The sequence below is a fragment of the Pieris rapae genome, chromosome 13, assembly GCF_905147795.1.
Source record: "Pieris rapae chromosome 13, ilPieRapa1.1, whole genome shotgun sequence".
Lineage (NCBI taxonomy): Eukaryota > Metazoa > Arthropoda > Insecta > Lepidoptera > Pieridae > Pieris > Pieris rapae.
The window spans coordinates 4022336-4048769 of NC_059521.1; the positions used below are offsets into that span (position 1 = coordinate 4022336).

The window sequence follows — 26434 nt, forward strand, 5'->3', positions numbered from 1 at the left end:
ACTGATTTTGATAAAGTCTAGTCTGTTACCTATGACTACGTGACCTAATTTAAATCTACATATATCTCCATTTGATTAGGTACCTAGCGTCAAAGAAGTTAATATATTTAAGATAAGTTAAACATATATTTGCGAAATATAGCACACTCTTGATGGCTTTAATAGACTATTATAATTAATTATTGCCTAATACATAACTTATTACAACAATATTACATATAGATTATCTCCTGATTAAATTCGGTTAAAAGTAAATATAAAATTGATCATTCAGAATAAAAAGGTAATTAATCCTTTGAAGGTTAAGTTACACCATAAAAACGGAAATTTCAACACAGATATTAGAATTTTTTGTACATATACAGTTTTTTAAACAGTTAGTGGAACACTTCACCTAAGTTCAAACAATTTTTTATTAAAAACGAAAAGAGTGGCGGAAAGTTTCTTGCCATTTCTTCTTGCTCGCTCTACGCCCTTGACTTGCGAACTGGTAGAAGGTATACTTATTTACCTATATAAATAAAGTTATTTTTCAAGTCCTATAATCCATAGATGTGGCATAGGGCGTCCAGAGTAACACTCCATCGCGTTTGAGTTCGTTGTCGTCTTTCCAATTATTTGCCACATCTGCAAGAGCAGAACACTTGCTCTAAATTTATTTTCTCTAAGTACGTTTTAACATCATCTTATGCTATCTTTATAAGCTTTAAAACCTAATTTATCCAAAATAATATTGAGGTCAGACATACTGTGTCTTTATTGTCGATACACCTTTGCGAACAAATTAAACTCTACGTTTCTCGTATGTACCATTTGCATAACATTGTTATGTAAGTAAACTATGAATTTGCATAGAATATACCAGTTCTGTTGCGTTTTTTCTAGGTGCTTCTTCGTCAATAAATAATTTGTAACTCTAGCGTACCTATTCTATTTTTATTCGAAGTATTTAATTTTTCATATATTTTGTATAGTATAATGATTTTTAGTGTTAAGCTAGTGATCAATTAGTTTAGTAACTAATTAGAGACATAGTTTTTTATTATCTGGTTAATTTAATTTAAAAATGTGTTGAAAAACATAAAGTGCTTTTATTAATAGTGTATTCAATATATAATCAGATATCAAATCAAAATTTGTGCCCGCCGGAAGCGAGCCAGGAAGCCTCTTCCCCTCCATTTGAATTGAGCAACGTTCTATATTTAAATCGTGGCCACAAATAATAGATGTAAGTGCAAATAGCTTTGATTGCACAATGCTTTTCCGCAATCTTTTTACGCAGATTGTTAATTTGTATTACACAAAGTTTCAATAGTTAATTTAAATGAAAATTTTGTACCGATAAAAAATAAGCCTTTATTGCTGTATCTAGTCTAGGGTATTTTCTTACATTATGTACCATTATTTCCAGTAATTAGGTTTTCTGTCGACAAAGCCATCCTCCAAATGTCGCCATGTTGATGTGTTCTCTGCTATTCTGTGCCATTTTACTCCGTATTTTTGTAGATTCCTCTTACTTACAAAACAATTAAGCCAATAAAATACTTAGGAACAGATAATTATTATTATTATACACTTATAAGATGTTCTTCTTAATTAAGATAAAGTAAAAAGGGATTTTCTACTAACATACTTTGAATATTGATATACTATTTAAGATTTTTACAAATTTAAGAAATAATTTAACATGCATTTGTCGCAACTTTACCTTATTTACCTTGATTTAGATTATTATACAAAATATAGTTAAAATAGACGTTGATGTAAAGTTTAGAATGCTTTTACATATTTTTAATAGATAATATTGGCATAAGCTTAAGTAAAAAGGCAATCTATAGACACATACCTAAGTAATAAAGAGACACATGTTTCATTAACAAATCAAGTAAGCTCGACGTTCGATTTTTAAAAGAAATTCCTAAAAGAAAACTCAGCTAATTACGTTTGGTACGCAAGTGGTGACACCTGGCGGATGACGTTAAGTTTCCCGCCTAGTCCCCACTTCCGGGGCGCCATCTTGTCCGCCATTTTAATTACTTAAGGGTGATTTTTTATAACCTTCAAGAGATTTGCATAACGAGATGCTCAAACGTTCAGTTTTAGGCTTATGCTTTCCTTTGTTTATATTTCTCTTCTAACTTCATATATATAAGTATATAGTAATATACAAGGAAATTAGCGTTAATGAGTCTACTATGTTCGACATTTCAAGTGTCACAACGCCGTGTTATCGTGATCGTAAGTTCTATCCCGGGCTGTGCACCAATACTCTATGTACGCATTTAACATTAGCTCGAACAGTGAAGGAAAACATCATGTGAAACCGACACTTAAACCCAAAAAGTTTCAGACTCAGACTCAGTATGTGATCAGACTTCTGTGCGTGTGACAGATGACAGTGGATTGACAAACAAATTCAGTTAATATTAGGTTTAATTATATGCACGCTAATGTGTGTTGTGTCTTTAGATCCATTAGATCACCATCACTTGTACAAAAAACACCTAGCATCTCAGAATCACTGGATATCATTAGTAAGATGAAGACCCTAAGATTAATTACACTTATTAGATGTATAAAATAAATTAGAAATTGTTCAATACAAAATTAACATAAACAAAAGACTAGCTTTCATGTCTTAGGTATTATATCACTGTAAAACTACGTTATTAGTGGACCTTTCGTAAAATATGTATATATATACATATTTGCCAAAAATAAACCTGTATAACAGTAAAAGCCCGCCCGGGTAAGAGTGTCTTACCCGGGTGGGGCGCTCACGAGGCGTGACCATCGATCCGTCACGCCTTGCGCCCGGTCGATACCCGGGTAGCCGTGATCCGGCTAAAGATATTACAATCGATGACAAGTGCATTATTGTTTGCTTGTTTATCAACTGTTTTGGAATGTGATTAGGTTTTCACAATTAAATTATATATTTACGAAAACTAACAGAAGCCAAAGGATAATGTTGAAAATTTGATAACTTAATAAAAACTTGCTACCCTCATTTACTTAATTTAAGTTATCCTTTATTAAGTTAATATGATTGTTTACTTAGGCTTTCCAGTAGTAGCTAAAAACCAACAAATAGAACATTTTACCAAAAGGTACATTTTGCCAAATGGAACATTTTGAATAAAAAATTAAGTACCTACCTAAATAAATCTGGTTTTTAATATTTTTCCGCTTTTTTCCACAAAAAGCTCTTTTCGAGATATTCGCTAAGCAATATATAAAATACTTTAGTAAATGGAAGAAAAAGTTCTATTACTCTTTCATAGAAAGTTATTTTAATTTTTTAATGATATGACTATTACATTACAGTCAGATTTTAATTAAGCAAAGCGTTAGATGATAACTATTTACACGTTGCAAGAAAACTAATAAATATGAGAACACGGGTATACAAACACACAAATAACCATATATTTCCTTTCAGGTCATGGAGGCGTGAATCAACTAGGCGGCGTGTTTGTAAACGGGCGGCCGTTGCCCGACGTTGTACGACAGCGGATAGTGGAGCTGGCACACAGTGGCGTTCGGCCATGCGATATCAGTCGGCAACTCCGAGTATCGCATGGATGTGTCTCTAAGATACTTTCTAGGTAAGTCGAAGACAGATGTTTTAGGAAACGAGGTATTAGGGCAGATTAACCTTAAAAGCGAGTCTTTATTGTCTGTAGTGTATTATAAAAAAATCATAAATCAGGGAAGTGTTTTATAAGTAGTAGCTTGTGTAAACGAGCGATATGTATGTATTTAAATAAAATTAAACAACCACTAATTAATTAGCGCATAATTATTTAATTAGGCCTAAAATACCTACAATAAACATTTCTTAGACAGTCAAAACTCAGTCTTAATTGATATGAAAAAATTAAATTTTCAATTGGAAATTCAAAAATAGAACTGATTCATAGATCACGTCTGCGTTCCGCGGCCTGCACATGGCGCGTGCGCATGTTCATCCGTTAGTCACTTATGTCATTTACTATTGTTCTTTTGTTTGGGAGGTAATTTAAGAGGGTATTGGAATACTTTGTTTAAACATTGCATTATGTATAACAAAATATCGTTTTTCTTGTTCTTTTAAGCCATATTTATCGTAATAACTTTGTCATTGTGTTTTTTATACTTGTCGTTGTATTTCAAGTTAAGGAATTTAATTTAACCCTTTTAAGGTTATGTAAGGAATATTTTTATGTATTATGAGGCAATTGGGCAGAAGAAGGCTCATCTGATGGTAGGTATGTGATACCGCCGCCCTTAGACACTCACATTGCCAGAAGGCTCGCAAGTGAGTTCCTCGAATCGAAGTCGAATTGGGCCGGAAATACTTCAGTTATGATTATTTTACAATATAGTAAAGAGATTAATGAGCCGATTTTAATTATTTACTATTTTTTGTATATTACGACGAATAATTACAAACTAGACATTTTCTATATGATACTAGGCCACCTGACGTGGCTACACACTAAAAGGCACTTTTTGACTCAAGGATTCTAAAGATGAAAGAATGGTTTTACCCTTAAAACTCACCCCCTCCCCCCTTCCCGACCTCAGATCGCCCGTTAGTAATTTTCCCTTCATTTTTATAATATTCTCCTCCTTTACAATTGTTTTTGTCCTACTCTTACTTTTTTACTTTTTATTATTTTTAAAGGCTTTTCTACCCTGTAAATATTTAGAGACCCCGAACATGTAATTTAATTGGCGATGCAATTTTTTTGTTATTATTCCATATTCATCCCATTACTTAATTGTATATCTTGTTATATAATCTTACTAATCTGTATCCAAATAAAGGATACAACTCAAATTAAGCGCCAAATGGAAAACAGTTGTGCGACAAAGAAAACAAAATTTTAATTTGGAACCATAAACTAGAATAGAGTCCAGATCTACTGACTGTATTTATGTAGAATTCTAAAAAGCTTCATCAATAATAATTTAGCATTTTGGCTTGGCAAACAAATTTATAATACAAGTATTGTATGTTAACTTAATAAACCCCAAATGAAATCCCAACTCACAATGATATGAATGAAACGAGCATCGGACACTGCTATTGTCTGATTTAAATTGAAACTGACCCACTAGGGATGCACCAACTGGTTTATCGATGTTAAAGTCCAAAATCGTTAAAATTAAAAGCGTCGTACGTGTTATTAGTACTTTTTGCTGTCTTCTGACTGTACTAATTTTATGCCATAATTAACTTCGTACTTCGGTCATTACTGTGCTTACTATACATTGAAGTTTAGGGTGATCATTTTATACCTACTAATCCGAAACAATTATAATTCCAATACTGGGAATTATACATATGGGTTATATGTATAATGTAGGTTATATGTATGTTGTTCGTTATTTACGCTCCCATTTAACCTACAACGGGGACTCCAGCAGTACCTACGTATAAAACATATTTATTGCTTTGGTACTCAATGTTTAAATATAAGTACGTAAACTTGCAGGTAGAAGGTAAATTACTACTTCTTGTAATATTAAATTTCATTACTAATTTTATTTATTTATTTCGTACTCCTACAATTCAGAGCTTAAATTGTGGTCATTTTTTTCCGGACTGCGTGTAACAAAAAGTTTTTTTTTGTATTAGGGTTGATGTGAGGAACATGAAACAAATCATCAAGATTACGATTCTTATGTATGGTTTATCTAAGTTTTGACGAAGTTATTATATTTTTGACATTTATCGACACCAGTTGGTGCATCCCTATTCCCGCGGGATCGCCCTGAATAGAAACAGTCGGTATTGTTTTTCAATTTATTTGCCCCGCGCGTCTCTGTTTTGAATTTATACAACAATGCAAAGCTATTTCTGTCTTCCTGTTGTCATATCTACATACATCCCATTGAGTGTATACGGGATAGCATTATCAAAACGTCCTATATCCTTACTTATTTAAAACATTATTGGAAGCCCTTAAATTTAAAAGTAAAGAACGTATTTTTACCGCTCAGTAATACATTGTTATAATTAATTTATGTTAAACCACCCAAGTACAAACGAAGTGTCGATTGTTTAACACAACCCACTCATCAGTGTCAAAGAAATTTTCCTGGTTTATATTAGAACCGAAATCAGAAAGTAGTCCAGTCTTGTGTCCGTATATAATAATTATTACCTTTTTTCTGTCTGTACGTCGGCAGGCAGAAAGCGTGACCATTGCCACACTTCCGTTTTATCACATAGATCAATTTTATGCTTTATATCAATGCAACAAAGTCCAAATTTCGACTGCTAATAAGGGTACTGTACGCTTGGCAAAGAAACAAAGTAACGATTTTATATTTCATTGGAATATATGTTTTATTTGAGGTACATAAGTGTTGAATTGCTGTAAAGCAATTCACGTACGAATTTTGTTTAGAATTACGAATTAAAGTAACGCACGATGATCTAGATTTCTGTTATCTTTTAATTTATCTAATATAGTTAGCTGTTTTCAAAACTGGACTGAACCGCGTTTTATTTCACAAAAAACGTATATGAGACGAAGAATTTAAAGGGTTATTTCACTATATATATATATAGGCAATTTTTGCCGCGCACCACCACTTTGTGGAACCAGCTGCCGACTGAAGTATTTCCAAACCAATTTGACTTAGGGTCCTTCAAGAAAAGAGGGTACCAATTCTTAAATGGCCGGCAACGCACTCACGAGCCCTCTGGGATTGACAGTGTCCATGGGCGGCGGTATCACTTAACATCAGGTGAGCCTCCTGCCCGTTTGCCCCCTGTTTTATAAAAAATAAATAAAAAAACAACTATAAAAAGTCAATAGAATACCATCATATTGTTAATTTCTTAAAATATTATGTATTTATATTCCCGGATGCTTGGCGGATCCGTGCCGTTTCTTCCATACAAAGAGTCCTCATGAGTTGTGTGCGATACAGCGGGCTACTCGTTTGTGAGGAAGTTGCATGGATCTAGTTAGTTCTCATGTTATTTTCACACAAGTATATCCTTTAAGATATTCATAAGTATGTGTAAGATATGTGATGTTTGAGAGCAGATATAAGGTAAAATAATTAAAGTTGGATATTAGCTATCATACTAACTAACTATAAGCATTTTGATATTTTCCACCTCCTCAGAGAGGATGTGAAGATGACTTTGCTTAGAAGTAAATTTTTTTCTGTCAAATTTGATAAATTACTAAAATGAATTACGATTTATAAGATATATAATTCTTTCGAAAATAAATATGAATATATTAATAGTAATATAATATAGATAATATATACAATAATACTTGTAAGCCAATTTGAGGCGTATTAAACATATTGCAGATCTTGATAAGGCTAATAAGCTTAGATTACGGGAGCTTACAGCACTCCACTTGTATCAATAAGGGTTGAGTTGTTTACCGATTCCAAAATTCCAAGTGCTGATTCCGTATAAAATCGAGCATTACATGTTGTGATGATAATTTGTGGTATTTTAAACGCTATTTAGTGTTAGTTTTTTTTAATATGCCTAAAATTCAAGATTAAACGGGAGCTTACACACTTACACGTATCAATAACTGAGTTTTAATTACAGATTTGTTTACCGATTCCAAAATTCCAAGTGTTGATTCCGTATAAAAATGAGTCGGTAGAGGAGTATTTATTACACATTGTTAGATGCAAAATGAAACTTTTATAGAACTTATAAACTTATATCGAAGGTTCAATTATCACCATCATAATAATGCAACAAATTCATTCTGTAATTTTTTCACTTATTCACTAGAAGCAATAATGTATAGTAGTCTCATTGTAATGTAAAAGAGCATATTCCTGGGCACATTACAGCAGAGAACACGTTGTCCCAAAGGACTTAAAACATAGTACCCTTGTACTGTGTACTGTCAAATAGAAATTATGTTGGGAAGATTAAGTTCCATATATATTTAGATTTTCTAGTGAAATTTAGTATTGCATCAGTTAAAACCACGACAAAAAGTAAAACTGTTTATAGTTGAGAATGAAAATTCGTTAGATTTATTCACAAAATATAACTTGGGTAGTTAAGTACAAGATTATTAACAAGTCAATTAGTCTTTGGTTTACATGAGAACATATGTTATACCTATAAGTTATGATTTGTGACTGCGTGTGTCTATGACTTAACATTGTGCTTAACAATTTTTTTTACTAAAAGAACAATTTTGTTAAGAGTTATTTCTTCAAACTGAATTGGACCACTTTTCCCCACGACAGTCCACTCTCGTAGGGTGTGATCACACTCATAATTGGCTTATCAAGATACACCCACCCCTGACACAAAATTACTTAAGTGCGGTGCGATCCGATTAGATTTATCTACTTGTCGTTACCAAGCCACTTACGGAGGTTTTTAATGTAAAATATTCTGATATTAATATTATGAAAAAACTTTCTTTAAGTTGTCTTTTAAAAAACTCAGTGCGCTACAAACTTTAAAATCGTTACATGATAATTTTTTGTCACACATCGTTAATTTTTTGGCTCTTTCCTGGCGATGTTTATCATCACATGCGCGACTGAAAATCGATTGGTGCTCTGTCGGGAGTCGAACTTACAACCGATGACCATCATCAAGCCATGGAACACTGCACATTGAAACAAACTCACTCATAACTTGTAAACATTGACAATGATTTGTCGTGTAACGTTTATTATAATAGATAAAGGAGTATTTAAAATAACTTAAAAAGAAAACTCCTTGGAAGCTTTGTCTCAAACTGGTATATCAAATTCTTAAAAAAAAGTAGCTTTACAAATTTGTAAATTATTTATTTCGTTACATTAAAATATAATAATTGAACATAGTTAAATTAAAAGTAGAGCAACTGGCGGCCTTATCGCTTCCGAGCGATCTCTTCCAGGCAACCACTATCTCAATTAAACAATGATATTTATTTTTGTCTACTATTTTTTAAAGCTAAACCAACGTTCATACATTAAGATTGTTACCCTATCAGTCTTATAAACATTAGTCAGCTTAAAAATAGGGTTCCAATAATCGAATTGTCATAATACCCCTCCATTATTTTATTGAGCAGTCAAAATTTAATTTAGCTTTAAGGCCATGTCTCGTGGGAGTGGGCCGTTCCTTGTTTATGGTTGATTTGGGAATACATTGATTGTATAGTGATGAGGCAATATGTTGTGATTTCGCGCTGGTATATATTTTATAGAATCGCGCATAGTATCAAATTGTTTTTGTTATTGTATTTGTTAACAGATATACTTGTTGCATGAAATATTAGACTAAAACTGATCTCATACATGTATATTAAAATATCTACCTTATATTTAATACAAGCGATTAACAAGCCAAGAAGCGTTATATATCACGTTTAATTAGATATTTTCTTTTTCTTTCCAGGTACTATGAAACGGGTAGCTTCAAGGCTGGTGTGATTGGCGGTTCGAAGCCGAAAGTGGCTACTCCACCCGTAGTCGATGCTATTGCTGCATACAAGAGAGAAAATCCTACTATGTTCGCATGGGAAATTCGTGATAGACTTCTCAGTGAGGGCATATGCAGTCAGGACAATGTGCCCAGTGTTTCAAGTATTAATAGGTAAGCGTCGTAACCACCCGGGGCTCAAACTCGCCTTGGGCGGAAAGTTAATCATTCATATGTTATTGATTTTGCTTGCATCATAGACGGCACGCGTTTTATGGGATATATTTTAGTTTAGACTTAGAAACTACTTTTACAGGAAACAAATGTAATATTACGTATCAGGGACTAGACTAGACATAGGGACTAGATCGTACTATTTCTCTTGTTGAAAAAAAAATTTTAGTTATTAAAATGAAAACCTTTCAGAAACTTTCATCCTAAGAAACTACTTATATTAAAATTATTCAATATAATTAAGGAACCTCTCGATATCAGACTAATAATATTTTTGAGCATTTCTCTTTTACCTCGGAATCAAGTAACCATTCACCGTAAGATTAGCAAATATAATATAATTATAGTAGTAATAATATTTTTTTTTAATTAGTTATGCACTAGTTTTACCCTCACTTTATTTATTTTTTAGGGTGGTTTCAGGGTTAAATAAATATACCATTAATAAATGTACTAAAAATAGAAAAGAAAGTACACATAACATATTTTGCTCTAAAGATGATGATTTCACCATCAATGCGCAATAATCAATAAGTTAAGTTTACCAAACCAAATCGAAACAAATTCTGTATACGTAATAGGTATAGGATAACCCCTGCACTTATCGAGAGCGATAGAGTTTTATTGTTCTGTAATGGACTCGAATGAGGGGAGACTAGAGTCTTACACACTCCATGTTACAATCACACGAACTAATGTTTACGTATATCATGGTCGTAATACCTGTATTCATATATTACCAAACGACTTCACGATTTTTTTAATAGATCAAAATAATGATCCTTCTGAAGCTGGTCGGATTATTTACCAGTTTTATTACTAATACTCTTCTGAAATTTTCTGGACGCTTAATAATAATGCAAAATATATGCACTGGAATCCTTCGAAGCCTGTATCAATTGATATTTGGAGATGCGACTTTAATGCGAGTTACTAGTTATTACCAATGCAGAACAATTGTAATGCAGTAAGTATCATGGTAATATATGCATTAACTCAGATTACAGGAATCAAATAATATACAGAACTTCTTAATTTAAACTATTTACAACTTCGTATAATGTGTTAAAAATATATTTAAAAATCATCCTAAATAAACTTGCAATTTAATTAAACTCATACCATAAGTCAATCTCGATTCAATGGTTAAAAACTAAGCTTATCAATATTGCTGTCTTATCTTCCAATCAATGAAATTAACATTTATCCAAAGTGTTGCCAGATTAGATATTGGTAATCTCGCTACCGTTTATTAATTTATTTTATCTTTGATAGATGGTATTTCCATTACATGCTTTATTACACACATATTATTTTAGATTAGATTAAGCGGTTTAATTAAAACCAGATAAAAATAGGTTAATATTGTATATAATGTAATTAGTATATTTTGAAGCAATTGAAATTATAAACTAAGATAAAACATAGGAATACAATGCAAAACTAAATTATATTTACTTAATTTAACAGTATGATAGAAAAGCCTACAGTGGCAGTCCAAAAGAATATTCACATTATCATTCCCAATATCAATAAAAATAATATTGAAATAAATCAAAATTCCCATAACCCTTAGTTGACGAAAATTGGAAATTCTCGAGAAATCTTGCTAGTTTATATGTTTATTATATGTGAATAGCAATAATTCAATGGATGTAGCGGAGGATTTCCGGTGCGCGCGGAGCACGTGTCCCCGTTTCCGATGCCGCCATCTTTGTAACCCCCCCAGCTTCCGGTTACTTACAACCCCTTGTGTTGGCCATGAAAACTGTTTAAGATTATTTCACATTAACATAGTGATTTTGGTTATTTCAACACAAACTTTATAATTTATAAAAAATTAATTTTTAAAATACAAAGTTATTATAATAAAGAAACTATATTCCTCGAACGTTATTCATACAAAATTTGTTATCCAGTGTTTAATATGTCTTTCTGTAACGGTATTACAGTACTTCTAAAGAAAATTGACTTTATTAAGATGAATATTTATTTTCCCTTGAAAAGTATTTTAGATAGATAATTGATGGTCCATAAATATATGAATATTTTTTTAGTACTATCATTATAATAGTCGAGTCGATATAATATACGGGCTGTGACCTTTTTAATACTTATTTTATTTAAAGTGTGACATCAAAATTATTAATAAAATAGCTTCGAAATTGAAAATTGTTTAATATTATTAAAAGACCAAATATGAAAAGACCGACAAAAATTTTTTCTACTGAAGTCTTTCCAAATATTGAAGAATAGTTTAATCGGAAAACAAAACATTAATTTTCAAATTATAAGTTGATCACTTTGAAAATTGCATTAAATTCATAGTTGCAGTCAATTTTAAAGCAATTCACTGGAGGGGTCATTCTCACCCCCATACACGTGTCAGACACGCGTGCCTAATGTCGTGTCGTGTCGTCTACTGCGGTCTATTCAACGTTAAATACGATTCTACTTAAATGGCGATATTAGGGCTTACGTTAAAAGTTTTACGCAATTTCCAAATCACTATAGAAATTATAAGTGATTTCGTTAAGTCAGTTATTTTATGTAGTTACAAGCCATAAGAACGCTATCACTTGGTAGCAAAAGTCTAGTAAGCGACCTTAGACCAATTAAAAAAAAAACGATTACTTTGCCTTTTAAATCTTTCTACATGTCTATTGATATTTAGGAAAACCATGATCAAATCAGCCTGCGAGAACATTGTCGAAATTCATCTTGGCAGATACACTCAGTCACTTTCACAGCCTTATGGCTTATCTATTTTCATCCTGGCTATCGTGCAATCTATAATTTAAAATGTAGGGAATAAATTCAAGGAAATGAATATACTTACCTTTCCCTCGCTATATATTTATAAAAATATTATGTTTGTATACAAAATTATAAATACATTATATTTTATCATAATATAAGCGGTATTTTAACAATTTACTAGTATATATACAGAGTTTAAATAATGTGGGGATTATAACACCGAATCAGTCTTTGCCCTTTGCCACAACTGAATTAAAAAAACGCGGGATTGCTAAAAGACATTTTTAATCGAGGGCCCGTCGCTAGCTAGTAATTGAAGCCATAATTCTAGCAACCCCAATTTGACATTTGAGTTTTTGCGCGCGAAACTGAATAATTTGTCAGCTAGACATTTTGGGCTTGTAGGGGATGAAAGATGTCAACAAGAGATTTAGTTTGATTTGAAAATTAATAACTATATTTAAAATATATTATTCCCATATTTTATTAGTCATAATTCTAATTGATTTTTTTAACATATGATTTATTGTTCCAAATAATGTTTTCAACTGATCTAAATAATATTAATAAAATCTGATAATCTAGATGCTACTATTGAGGAAAACCTGAAGTCGTTAACAGCTACAAAAGACACCGACTACTCTCTCTGGAAGGCATGCAAAAATCTAAATCAACCAACAAACCCTAAACCACCTATACGTCTAGATAGAAGCAAGTGGGCTAGATCTAAAGTAGAAAAAGCAAATGCTTTTGCTGACCATCTAGCTAAAGTATTTGTACCAAACGAAGCCACTCCAGGGTCGGATGAAGCAGAAATAGATGATATTCTCCAGCAGGATTTCCAATTGGATTTGCCCTTGAAGACTGTAACACCAAGGGAGGTACAAAGAACTATACAACAAATGGAGAATAGAAAGGCACCAGGTTTCGACCTCATTGACAAAAAGGTTCTTTCCGAATTGCCTCGTAAGGCTATAACCTACTTGACAACCCTTTTCAACCGGATTATAAGTGTTGGATACTTTCCAGCGCTATGGAAGGTTTCTCAAGTGATTATGGTCCATAAGCCCGGGAAATCGCCACATGAAGTCTCATCTTACCGACCTATAAGTCTTCTCCCGATTGTCTCTAAAGTACTAGAAAAGATATTACTACGACGACTCTTGCAAGCTATGAATGAAAATTCTGTAACTCCAGATCACCAATTCGGGTTTAGAGCACAACATGGCACCATTGAACAAACTCACAGGGTGTGTAAATTCATAAGCAATAGCCTCGAGCTAAAAGAGTACTGCTCCTCAGCTTTTCTGGACGTTCATCAGGCATTCGATCGGGTATGGCACAAGGGGCTCTTATGCAAGATCAAGTCACTTCTGCCTCATAGTTACTATGGAATCCTAGAGTCTTATATCACCGATAGAATATTCCAAGTGAAAGAGATGGATTGTACATCAGGCTTTCATGATATACTTGCAGGGGTACCTCAGGGCTCTGTACTTGGTCCAGTGCTGTACACCATATATACCTCAGATCTACCATGTACCCCTGGCGTCAATATTGCAACCTATGCAGACGATACCGCAATCCTGGCTTCGAGTAAACAACCGGAAGAAGCCACGTTAAAGCTCCAGCGAAGCCTAAATGAAATAAGCAACTGGTTCGATAAATGGAGAATCGGGGTAAACACGGGCAAGTCAGTGCAGGTGACATTCGCTCTGGGAAGAAGGACATGCCCGCCTGTCAACCTAGGAGGAAGGGAGCTGCCTCAAAGTGATACAGTCAAATATCTTGGACTGCACCTGGACCGTAGGTTGACATGGCAAAGGCATATCGAGGCAAAACGGCTTGAAATAAACTTGAAATACAAGAGGCTGCACTGGTTATTGGGTAGAAACTCGAAATTGTCCATCGACAACAAACTCCTTATTTACAATTCTGTTATAAAACCCGTGTGGACCTACGGAATACAATTGTGGGGAGCAACATGCGACTCTAATAAAACTAAAATTCAAAGAACACAAAATTACATCCTTAAACAAATAAGCAACTCGCCGTGGTTTATTAAAAACGCTGAAGTACATGAACACCTGGGCATACCTACAGTTAAAGCAGAAATAAAATTGTACGCCCAGAAGTACAAGACTAGGCTGGAAAACCATCCTAACCACCTAGCTGTTCAACTCACCCTACCCGAGTGTATAAGCCGTCTCAAAAGACGAAGAACCCTTGAGCTCGGCAACATTGTCTGAGCTAATATTATTATGGTAGATATTCCTATTGAGGAATGTCTCCACCCGTCAGTCTTCCTACAACTCATCTGCTCATAGTCAGAAGACTGATTGCACGATGCGCTCTAAAAAAAAAAAAAAAAAAAAAAAAAAAAAATCTGTTATTTTTTAATCGATGAACCACAAACAATATTGCATATTTCAATGAAAAGCTAAAGCTAAAATATAACTCTTTTATCTATCTATAGATTGAGAATATTGCTGCACGTTGTAAAAACAATATTAATAAATAATGTCGCTATTTTTCGTAACACTAGGGTGATCAATCACAACCCCTATGATGAGTATATTACGACCTGACCTTTTTGATAAGTTTGTGAAACAATTTTTGCATATGTCAACCCACGAGATACTGGCAATACTTCAACGGAGCCATTATCCATCATGGCGGTAAATGAACTGTCAACGAGATGGCGGGAATCATTGTTAAGTTGATGACTTAATTTCGAATAGATAATGTTGTGGATTTACTGTAATATTTTATTTAGTTATATCGTTTATAATTTTTTATTATCTATAAATAATAAAAAATATAACGTGATATTTAGAGCAATAAAATACGTTTTAAAAACGTTGGCGAAACAAATTACGTGCAAGCAACAAATTTTAGCTGATTTCGGCTTGTAGGTTGTTTGAAAACTTCCTTGTTTTAATATATATGATTATGAAATAAAAGTGAAATCATATTGTTATTCATAGAGTAAAGATTTTTAACTCAATCCTTAATATAAGTTTATATTACAATTATAAGTAAAAACTCCATGTAACTTTAAATATACTTAGGAACAAGAAGCCATTCTTCTGACGCTCATATTACTCTTCTGTCTGAACTAATGCTCGTTATTATTATTATTTCTTACAAAATTATGATCCCAATGACAAGTAATATGCATTAGTAAAAAACCCCTCCGACCACGACACGTGCCGCGACATAGCAATGCAATTTACATCCGACCGCTACGATTTGTTACGCTTCCGATGTTCTATATATCACTTTTTGCATTTTAATGATTTATTACTTGATACGTTCGGGGAGGACTCTTGAAAATCCTGCATTTGACTTAACTCATTTAAGATGCTAGGCTCTTACACTCACTTGCAAATAAATACTTTTACCGAAACCAATACTAGTTGTACCTTGAATTCGTATTTAAAAGAATCTTATTTATACGATGAAAAACCATATTTTAACTTCAACGTTTGTTACAGAATTGTTCGTAATAAAGCAGCAGAAAAAGCGAAGCATGCGCATAATCAGCAACAACAACAGCAACAAGAGCAAGAAATTACATCTGCCCAAGGAAGTGTTGTTTCTGTGAGTTATTTTTTTTATTCACTTGAAAAAGCCATAGAGGCTAATTTGATATATATTTTATGTGGATTTATAAAGCGTAGTTCCTTCGTCAGTTGTGTCAAATGATAATTTGCAGCGGGTATTTCTCATATATAGAGCATTAAAAAATATATATTTTTTTTAAAAATCCTTGTAAAATAAAATTATTTTATGTAAAGAGGTTTCCTATTATGTATCAATACTTTATAATTCCATGAACTTTTAGGAATAGAAAAGTATTTAAATCTATTATAGAAACAATAAATTGCTACTAAATTTATTTGAACTAATTATTTTATTAAATTTTGTCATTAAGCGATTCAAAGCCCTTAAAAATATTAATTTATTCGTTAATATTATACGTAGTTTGTGGGACAACCTACGTATGTGTATGTGATTCACGCATAAGGTTTATTAAGGTTTTTATTAAAATCAACTCAAAACAAATTGTTTCGCAGGTGATAACCCACGCTGGTAACGCGGGAACAACAGCAGTTCTATCACCAACAACAGAACAACACGTCACCAACACTGGCAGCTACAGCATCAACGGTATACTTGGCATTGAGCAGGTGGAAAGTCTGCATAATGGCAACGGACTAAAGAGAAAGAGACATGAGGACCAGGGTAAGTAGTTACGAAAACTGTGATGTTATATTTCATAATAGCTATTTATGAATGCTTAGGAATATATAAGAAATTGGTTGTTATACAATAAATGACTCGACGTTATCGTTTCGACAAAATGTCGACTATTTCACAGAAATTGCGTTTATGAAAATAAAAGGAACTTGTTTCAAAAATAAGACTAAACTCGTATCGGAAAAACTCAACCAACTTTAAATGTTTCATGATTTAAGTCATTGCATTTGAATTGATATTTCTAAAGTTTCTTTTAAGAAGGTACTCTGTACAGTATTTCATGAAAAAAGTATTATTATTCCTTCTTGTTATGAATTCTACTAAGCTATCTGGTACTATCTGGTATCAAAGGTAACATAGTTTGAAACATTCCAAGTTATTAATGTAACACATCGCCACATGGGACCGACAATATGCCCCACACTATGTTATATACGTTATGTATGAGAACAGGGATTAAAACACTGTGGACCCCGCGTTGCGCGTCTTCGCGTCGCGATAGTGCTGTACAAGTCCTATCGATAAAGTCATATTTCATACAGAGGTATAAACCCGTATTTTTATATTAAGAGAGCAATTAAATAAGTACGGCACACCATTAAAAGAAATGCAAAGCAAACAAATAAAAGCTTATCAGTTGCTACGTTAAAATAACTTGTGTAATACACAGAAGTCAATTGATTTTTTCATAAAATTAAAATCTATAGTTTAAAAATATTGTTTGCGTGGTATATGTTATGCAGAAAGAATATGACCAAGTTAAATACATATTACGTGACAAATTTTTAGGTTCTAATATGCAACTATGAGATATATCGATACTTTTAAATCGACATCGTTCCATCCCTAGTGTCCCTTCCATAGTGGTGTGCGCTGAGCGGAACCAGCAAGATTTACTGTGCTATTAAAGCGAGCACAAATTGTGGCCATATTATATTAACTTATAACTTCTCTTTAAATTCTAACCCCTTTTCCGGAGTCGGATGTGAGTGTCATAACCGTACATTATCTCATTCCTGTGTAAACGTATATTTGATTATAAAACATTTTCAAATAAAATATTTTTTTAAATTATATTTATATGGCCCCTTTGTTACAAATTCATTTAGAAATTCAAACAAAGTGTAATCTTATATATAAAATTGTCGTGTCACAATGTTAGTTACCATACTCCTTCGAAACAGCTTGACCGATTTTTATCAAACTACTACTACTTATTTCGCATACCCCTAAGCGTCCATCTCAAGAAAAAAAAATATTTTGACGAAATTTTTTGTTTTTATTTTTTTAAGGATACAACATATAAAAATACATACAACCCTTACTTTTCATCCCTCTACAATTAACCCATATTTTTTATTTGATAGTTAAGTACTTTGAAGTTTGTCACTAGGGTAGCGAAGCAAAATGTTGGTCTGTACTTATAGCTAGACTAGGCATTAAGGAGAAACGAAATTCGCGCGGGTAGCTACTGTAGCAGTGTACTTTTAATGGTGCCATTTCCTCGCTACTATATTGCGATTCTTATTAGCTGAGCCAGAAAATCCTGGGGCCACCGATACTATCTACTAAGCACCAACTCAAATCTTTATAAGTAATATTTTGTAATAATACTTTAGAAAGAAAGACGCTGATGCGCCAGTGTAATCCCACGGCATAAGAGTCTCTACTCCAAAACGATTAGTTTTTTATGTCATATAAATTCGTAAAAAAAATATTTCAGTAAATGGAATGAAAATATACAAAGTTTTATCAATAAAATCACATACAGAGAGAGAATAAATACATTTATCGTCCCTGTGGACCAATGATTATCGTATATAGAGCATAACGTCCTTAATGCTGACTTCGATTCCTGAGTCAACAATTACTGTTTCAGTTTGATACAGGATAGGGTTGCTCACCAAGTGTAGGGCTAGTTGGTCAGGTTCTGCCTTTACCCATAACCATCTTTTTTATATCTATGAAATTGACACCGAATTGGAAAATTTCGTGTCCATTTAAAACTACAATTTGGACCTTTATAAATTTTGAAATATAGATTATATTCCGAGGTAATAATAAAATTATTAAATGAATCATAATTAAAATAATATTTTATCCCACAGATGAGAACAGAGACTTCAACAGCCATTCCGAGGATGATGTGAAGAGACAGAGAAGTCACTATAATGGAGACCAAATCTATTCCAATGTAAGTACCTAGATGTAAATTGTTTATAAGCGCAAAGTCGCTCTGACTTGATCGCCAACTTTTGAAAAGAACCGGCCCTAAAAAAAACCTTACGATCCTCAAGTAAAGTGTAAACAATTGTAATGTCAGTTACAATAAACAGAGACTGCGTTTAAAATAAGAAGGTTTGAGCCTGGGATTTCTAAATCTGTTTCATGATGTTTAATGTAATAGGCAAGGATCAGCCTTCTGTGCCTGATATACGCCGTCCGTTTTTTGATCTAAGACAAGACGATTTTCTCATCTTTTCCTTCACCTTGAGTCTACGACCTAAAAAAAGTAATATTATGTTTCAATGGCTTTTTATCCATATAACATATTGTTATAATATTTATTAATAGTTACTAAACATTTTATTATAGTTATTATTATTAATTAAAAAATGAATACATAGAAAATTAAAACAAATTTATCATGTTAGGTCGCTGCTGCCATTTCCTCGTATTGCGATTCTTATTCGTTGAGTGAGGAAAGCAACAGCCATGGGATCACCTGGCATCATTTTTTTGGTTGAATCCCACGGCCACAGACACTTTTGGGAACAAAACAAAAAATTTACTCAAACTGTAATGATAATTATTTTGACAGCTATGGTCATCGTCGAAATGGAGCTTAAAAGACGAATATAAGTTACTATCGGAGTTAGGAGGAAGCACGGGTTACTACGGCGAGCTATTCGAAGCGCCCTACGAACATCCTGCGCATCCACACTACGCGTCACACTCTGGTAAGTATTATTTATTTCTCTTAATAAATTATAACTCATACAAAAATTTTAATTAGATAGGAAGATAAAAAAAGCATAAGTATGTTTTCTGTATTTATTTGTTCCCTTCACAAGCTACTATTCCGTGTTTTTGTACCAGCAATAAGCTGTCTCAGTAATCAGGCTCGTGTCACGAGCGACCACCATTTCACCAAGTACCAATTTTTTAAACTACCGTCATTAAACCATTATTAGTCACGCCCTGAAAATTGCTATGGTGACACGCGGTTTGTTGTACAGTGTCAGCTATAATATTATATCATCTATAATTGACTTTATTTTTAAAATAAATAAATAATAAAAACGTGCGTGCGTAATACAAAGACAAATTCCCAATAGATGATCATGTACCAGTATATGATCACTCCATGTATTTGTATGTACTCATAAATAAATAAAAAAATCTGCGTTTACTGCAAAAGGTGTTATGCGACACAATATCCATCTAAACTTCAAATACTTAATTACTAAACGAATACATCAACCAATAGCGTGTATTTTTTTTCCTTCTTTTCTCACTCTCTCCAATCGGTCGTAATCGCTCTCTCTCTCTTATTCAACAAAAATACACACATTGTCGTGACGTTCGAAAAACTCAGTGTCTGTGCTTTGTTTAGTGCAATGCATGTATTCAGAAGTGACATAGCTAAATAATTAAATACTAACAGTTTTTTGTTATTAAATAATACAATATGTATACTCTGAAGGCCGACGGCTATAATATTCTCTAATTATTATTATTTCACGAGCTTAACTCGTCGAAATCTTCTCGGTTCAGGACCTGGAGATCTTTGATACGTTTGCTAACTGCTGCTTTGATTGGTCACTCAAAAACACTAACCGTTTCATATTGTAGAAAAATTATATAATTTTATCCAATTTCTTCTCTAGAACTTATAATTATAGCTTTCAGTGGAAAGTACCCTAAAACATAGACGGTATAGCACATAACTGTTCCTAGATTCTTTGGTTGCGGTTGAATTATTGACATTCAACACCAGAGGTCGCGGATTCAATGTCGTTTGAACTTCCTCATTATTGTTTTTATTATTAGCATACGGTGCATTAGTTTTTTACATATTTACCAAAATCAAATAACTGATAAACATTAAACTACACTACATTAACACTTATGTTTTCGATGTTATATAATTTAGATTTTGTATAACAATTGGAGAACAACAGTTAAAAATACAATATCAAACCTAGCTTAGTAATAACTTCGATACCTATTTCCATGAGTTATCAGAAAATCTTTCAAATTAAGGTAAGGTAATCCTTAATTAATAGGTTAATATTTTTATCATCATCATCCAATGATAGTCAATACTATACAACTCCTGGTAGGCTTCCTTAATGTCTCCAAGTAAGTATGGTGAGTATTTCAAGTGTTTCGTGCTTCTGGCGTCCAACTTTGAACACCTATTATTTCTAGTTCATCAATGAATGCAGCCTCGCTCTACCTGGTTTTCTCTTGCCACCAGGTTTTGAGTTCAGTTAATGTTCAGAGGTCCGCCATTCGTCGCACATATCCCAACCATTTTTTGAATTGGACTTAATCAAAAAATCTTGAAATAGTAATTGTATACTTTACTGCCGTCATACAGTACTTTTAAATTTTTACCTAAATGTGTTCAAAGAAGACTTTCAATCAAGAGAGAGACTTTAAAATCTAGAAGTGATAAAACACATATAAAAATTTAATTTACTCTCACATTAAATTGAGGAATTTTATATCAAAGTGAATGAAGTTCTCATAGAACAAGTTGTAATAGAACTCTGGGAGTGCGGTTGTTGCTATCAAATGATTATTCCACTTGTTTACGATCACGTGGGAAATTATTAGACCACTAAACATGTGTATTTATTATTACTAGCAGGCTTTTGTAGTTAAGTGAGGAAGAGAGACACGCCAAACCATTCGAAGTAGACTTTCCTCTTTTAATTTAAAACCAATTACTTTAATTACGTCATGCTATTTATGATTTATACCAAAAAATCAATTTAATATATTATGTAAGAATAATAATAAATGAGGACGCTCACTTATTTTATTTACATACATAAATAATCAATGTTCAATAAATATTGTGATGCCTTAAATTACCTCGTATAGTGATGATGTTTCGCAATACAATAGTCATGTCTTAGATTAAAGAAAAGCTTTGTTGAGATGATACTGATCAGGAGAAATGCTTATGGGAATAATTATTATCCATATATGCTTAGAAATAAGTAGATCTTAATTTCACTTTTAAGGTATAAAATACCTTTTTTGCACATAGCCATCGCTACATTAGTTAATACATTTTCCAACATTGTTTTTAGTTTAGGCAATAAATTTTAAGCTCCCAAAAGCTCGCCGTTAAATGAATTGACAAAAATAAAACAGTTTAGAGGCGTGCCAGTTAAATCGCTCGCAATTTATACCTCAATCAACGTACCCAATAGTCGTCTATCACCTGCAAATATGGTTACAATTAACGCGAATAAACTGTACATACAAAAGAGGAAACTTCAATAGTTAAGGGCAGAGGTATTATCGTTAACCAAGACTTATCTTACTCATTAATAAATTACACTAGGGGTCCTAACTTAATAAAGAGAAATCAACAATGAAACTGTATATCTACCACAAATTTATTACTTTATTTAATATAACCATAACATTAGCCTTGCCTTACACGATTAACACACATTTAATTAAATCTCGACGAATATTTGCGCGAATTTATCACGAGACTTCTTTCGATTCTTAGAACTCTGAAGACCTGTTAAAAAGTATTCGAAGCTCCTTCGAGCTATGTAACCAATCATTAAATACTTTTACAGTTATTTAAATGTTGTGTTAAACAAATAGTAAAAAAGGGAATACCTAAATACGATGTTTATTTTTCTGTACATTACCATTGTTTTGATGCTTACCACAAAATGTAGATCTGCAAATTCGTTGGTAGAAAAATATGCTGACATTTAAATGTCATTGTTTCATTGTCTTTTTTTAAACATAACACAAGTTACATAACATAACCCGGCTGTTATTTTAGGAAATTGTATTTTGCTACTAAATTCTAAAATGAAACCTCCAACCGGGCTCTGTAACTTGTGAATAGCGAGATATGTGTTTCATTGCCCATCATGATTATTAATAATAATACTCAGACTTTGTAACTGTCAGTTGTTGGAATGTACATATCGGATCATACTAAAGCACGTACTTTAATAACTATATAGTATTGTGCTTGAAATAGTTTAAATTTTGATACTAAATTTGTTTCGCTTCAGACTGAATCTGAAACTGGAAACTGTCTTGGAATGATTGTATCCCTTTCATCTCTCGTTTGTTCTCGATAATCACAGCCTTAACTACGAAAGTCTCGTAATCTAAAATGGATATTGACAAAATACTTGGCGATTAAATATGTGGATTTTATTGCCAGTTCTTCTCTTCCGTCCTACGCCCTTGATTTGAAATCTGGCAATAAATGTAAAATTAGAACTATTTAACCTTATACCTATTTCTTGTTTGACTTTCATAAGTGTACATTGTGTTGCCTATATGTATAAATGATTTTTTTTTTGTAAATATTTAGAGTTAAGTTAAATAAAAAACTAGTTAGATAAAAAAATGTGATGTATTAATATAATAGCCTCATAACTCGCGAATCGTGGACTCGATAGCCTTTTTTTCACATTCGTAATAGTTATAAATCTATCACGTGTGATATATCGTTTCCCGATCGTTTCACGTTGAAATATGTATGATTATGACAATAAATTATGAATATTGGACAAAAAGTCGGTGAAAAGAACATTTTAATGCTATTTGGAAAGACAATAATAAATCTATTATTACCTTGGATGAATTAAGTTTAAGACAAAATAGAGCAATCTACAACACACACTTTCACTTGTTTTTTTAATTCGTTACATACAATATTTTTTTAAAGATTTTTTATAAATCTTGCATACTTAATCTATTTATAAGAAGTCAGTAGTTTTAAGATAAAACTAAATTATGAATAAACTATGTATTTATAAAATAACTATACACATCTAAATTAAAATGTCAAATTTCACTAACATAAAATTTGATTTTAAAAGAAGTCTTACGAGATTTTGATTAGAACTACTTACTTGGATATAGGAGAAAATATTTATGGTATTACAAAAATAATTTATATTAAAATGTTTATTTCCAGCGGCGACAAATGACTCGACGGGCTCAGCAGCGGGGCCGGGCGAGCCGCCCTCAGCCGCAGGCAGCCCTGACGCAGCCGCCCTTGTTGTGCTACAGCCGCCCGCACCGCCTTACCCGCCCTATGCTCACTATGACGGTAAGTATTATCTACTCAAGATTCTTTTATATATGGCTTTACTTAAAGATTATTTAAAGTATTTTTTGTGTTCTAAAAGTGCAATAGCACGTTTTTGTGACTTTAAAAATACTTCTTTTTTAAAATACACTGTTGAAATGACATTGACAATGACATACATTATTAAATTTTTCGTTATATAAGTTTTTAAAAACAAAGATATAGTGTTACATTTAAGTACCTAAAAATATTATGTTAAACAAAATTGTATTAAGGTTACATCCGATAAAATATACATCCCATATCACCCTTCCTCCATCAAACTACAAAGACCACAAGATAATCTCATCATCCCACATCAATTAATCCACCACGCCCCGTATCCAAAATATAATATTTATACACGTTTCAAGTCCCAAAATGTTCTGGTTCGTTACTCGCGCAGACAAAGCCGTATGATTTTCCCCTTGAAAATTATTTGCATAGACCCGAATGAGCTATTAAACACCCGCCCCCACCCATAAGCAGATTGCGGTGTGCCAAAAGCTTTTACTTGTACACGATAATGTAACGTAACGCAAACACATAAGGACCAGTTTCCTACGAACTGGCCGTCATAGAGTGGGGGCGGAAAATTAGATTTCCTCAGAGTGCTTGAGTAGTGCTCGAGTGTAGAGCCACTTTTTGTGATTTCTGTTGTCGCTCTTAATTCTTTCATTGTTTTTGTGAATCGTAAATGACGTCAAGCCCGACTTGTGGATTTTTTTATGTTTTACAATTGTTGAGATGTAATTCAATCTTCTATGGTTTGAAGATCAACGGGAACTTTATTGCGTGATAGTCAACTTATGCGTTTAAAATAAAACCACTTCTAACACTTTTATATTTTTATTTAAATATTTACTTAAGCATTTTAATAAAATATAGGCATTCGCATCTTTTCTAAAATGTCTTTATTTTCCACTATATATTCTAAATGTTTGTTTATGATTCCAGGCACAGCTACTTTAGCCAGCGAGTATGCTTACGCTGCCCCCTATTCGCAATATTCCCCTTACGGTGGACCCTACTCTCATTCCGCCGCTACGGGTCTACTCTCCAAGTGGTAAGTAAGATGAAGAAGTCACATTCAAAATCATACATAAATAAAAATACTAACTGACCCAGCAAAATTTGCCATGTATATTTTTCTAGGAAACTTGTTTTTAATTCAATAAAAATAACTTTCTACTATAATAAAAATAGGGGTTGTGTTTATTTTTCTATATATCCATAAAAAGATAAAAACAAAAAAATGTTGTCTAAAAAATAAAAAATAAAATTTAGGGACCTTAAACGGAACGACTTGTAGCTGTTTGTAGAAAGGCTTTGCAAAAAGTACAGCTAGATAATCTTATTCAATAATATCAAATCGGAGGAAATACTACTTTTATCTTAATTTTGATCCCTTTAAATCATTAATGCCTGCATCAGCTATTATTGAGAATAAAGTTTATGATAGACTCATATACGTCAAGATCAAGTTCTCGGTTTTTGGTGTAAGATACCAGTTTTCTAGCGATATTTTACATCATCATTCAAGCAAAAGAGAGATTGCGCACATAGAAAAATCTATTAACACACCAATCGGAATTGAAACGCATGATCAATCCATTGCTATTACTGGCAAATCTTATAAATCTCAAAATAAATTACGAATTTCCACACCTTAATAGCGTCATTATACATGGCTAACCAACATGCTCCTCCAAAACGTTGTACCGTTTAGCACAGGATAAATGAGGGTTTGTGCGAAATAAATCTAGCTATTTTATCACGGCCAGGTGATAGAGGTGTGCTCCGGGGATGTATGTTCGCACCCGCGGTTTTCCTGATCGTTAACACGATATTTATCGCTTGATTGCTATTTTTTACGAATATTTTATATGAACTTCACAAATTTAATTCAAATACACTTGTAGAAAACATTTAAAACATGGAGATATTCGATAGATATTGTTTTTAACTCAAATTAAAGAAAAGTTAAAAAATGTGTCATTATTCAGCCTTCACCACTAAATCGGGATCTGGAGATTAGGCCAGGCTTTTTCCAGCGACAATAATTAGTGGGGAGAAATTGGAGATATTTTTTGTATGAAATAGCTTTAATTCAACATTTTGCTCGAATGAACTAATATATATTGTACCTCTTGTAACGACCTAACCCCTAAAACACTTTTGACATTAATTAATTGGAATATAACGTCAAAAAGCGCAATCCAAGCATAAAGAAAAAAAAACAATTCGTTCGCACATTTGTCGTAGTCCCTTATCCCACCCTGGGGACCCTAACAAAGGGCTGGGTCTCCAGAGAATGGCAACTTATAGCGTTCGATTTAAGTGATTCTATTGCTTTTAAAGTTTTCAACTTAGGGTCTTATTCGCTTGAAAGAGAATTTATTTGTCGG

At 32.8% G+C, this 26434-nt stretch overlaps 1 protein-coding gene across 3 annotated transcripts in view; it reads left to right on the forward strand.

Moving 5' to 3' along the window:
- LOC110993875 (paired box protein Pax-5) overlaps positions 1 to 26434 on the forward strand; it is a 68407-nt gene that overhangs the window by 40083 nt on the left and 1890 nt on the right. For 2 of the 3 annotated variants that reach the window (XM_045630882.1, XM_045630883.1), the window contains exons 4-11: positions 3443 to 3608; positions 9392 to 9589; positions 15907 to 16012; positions 16489 to 16657; positions 18781 to 18866; positions 19494 to 19632; positions 23874 to 24008; positions 24984 to 25092. In XM_045630882.1, the coding sequence (XP_045486838.1) occupies positions 3443 to 3608; positions 9392 to 9589; positions 15907 to 16012; positions 16489 to 16657; positions 18781 to 18866; positions 19494 to 19632; positions 23874 to 24008; positions 24984 to 25092 (1108 nt within the window). Of the gene's footprint in view, positions 1 to 3442; positions 3609 to 9391; positions 9590 to 15906; positions 16013 to 16488; positions 16658 to 18780; positions 18867 to 19493; positions 19633 to 23873; positions 24009 to 24983; positions 25097 to 26434 lie in introns of those variants that run through there. The other variant, XM_022260261.2, reaches the window with a different exon arrangement.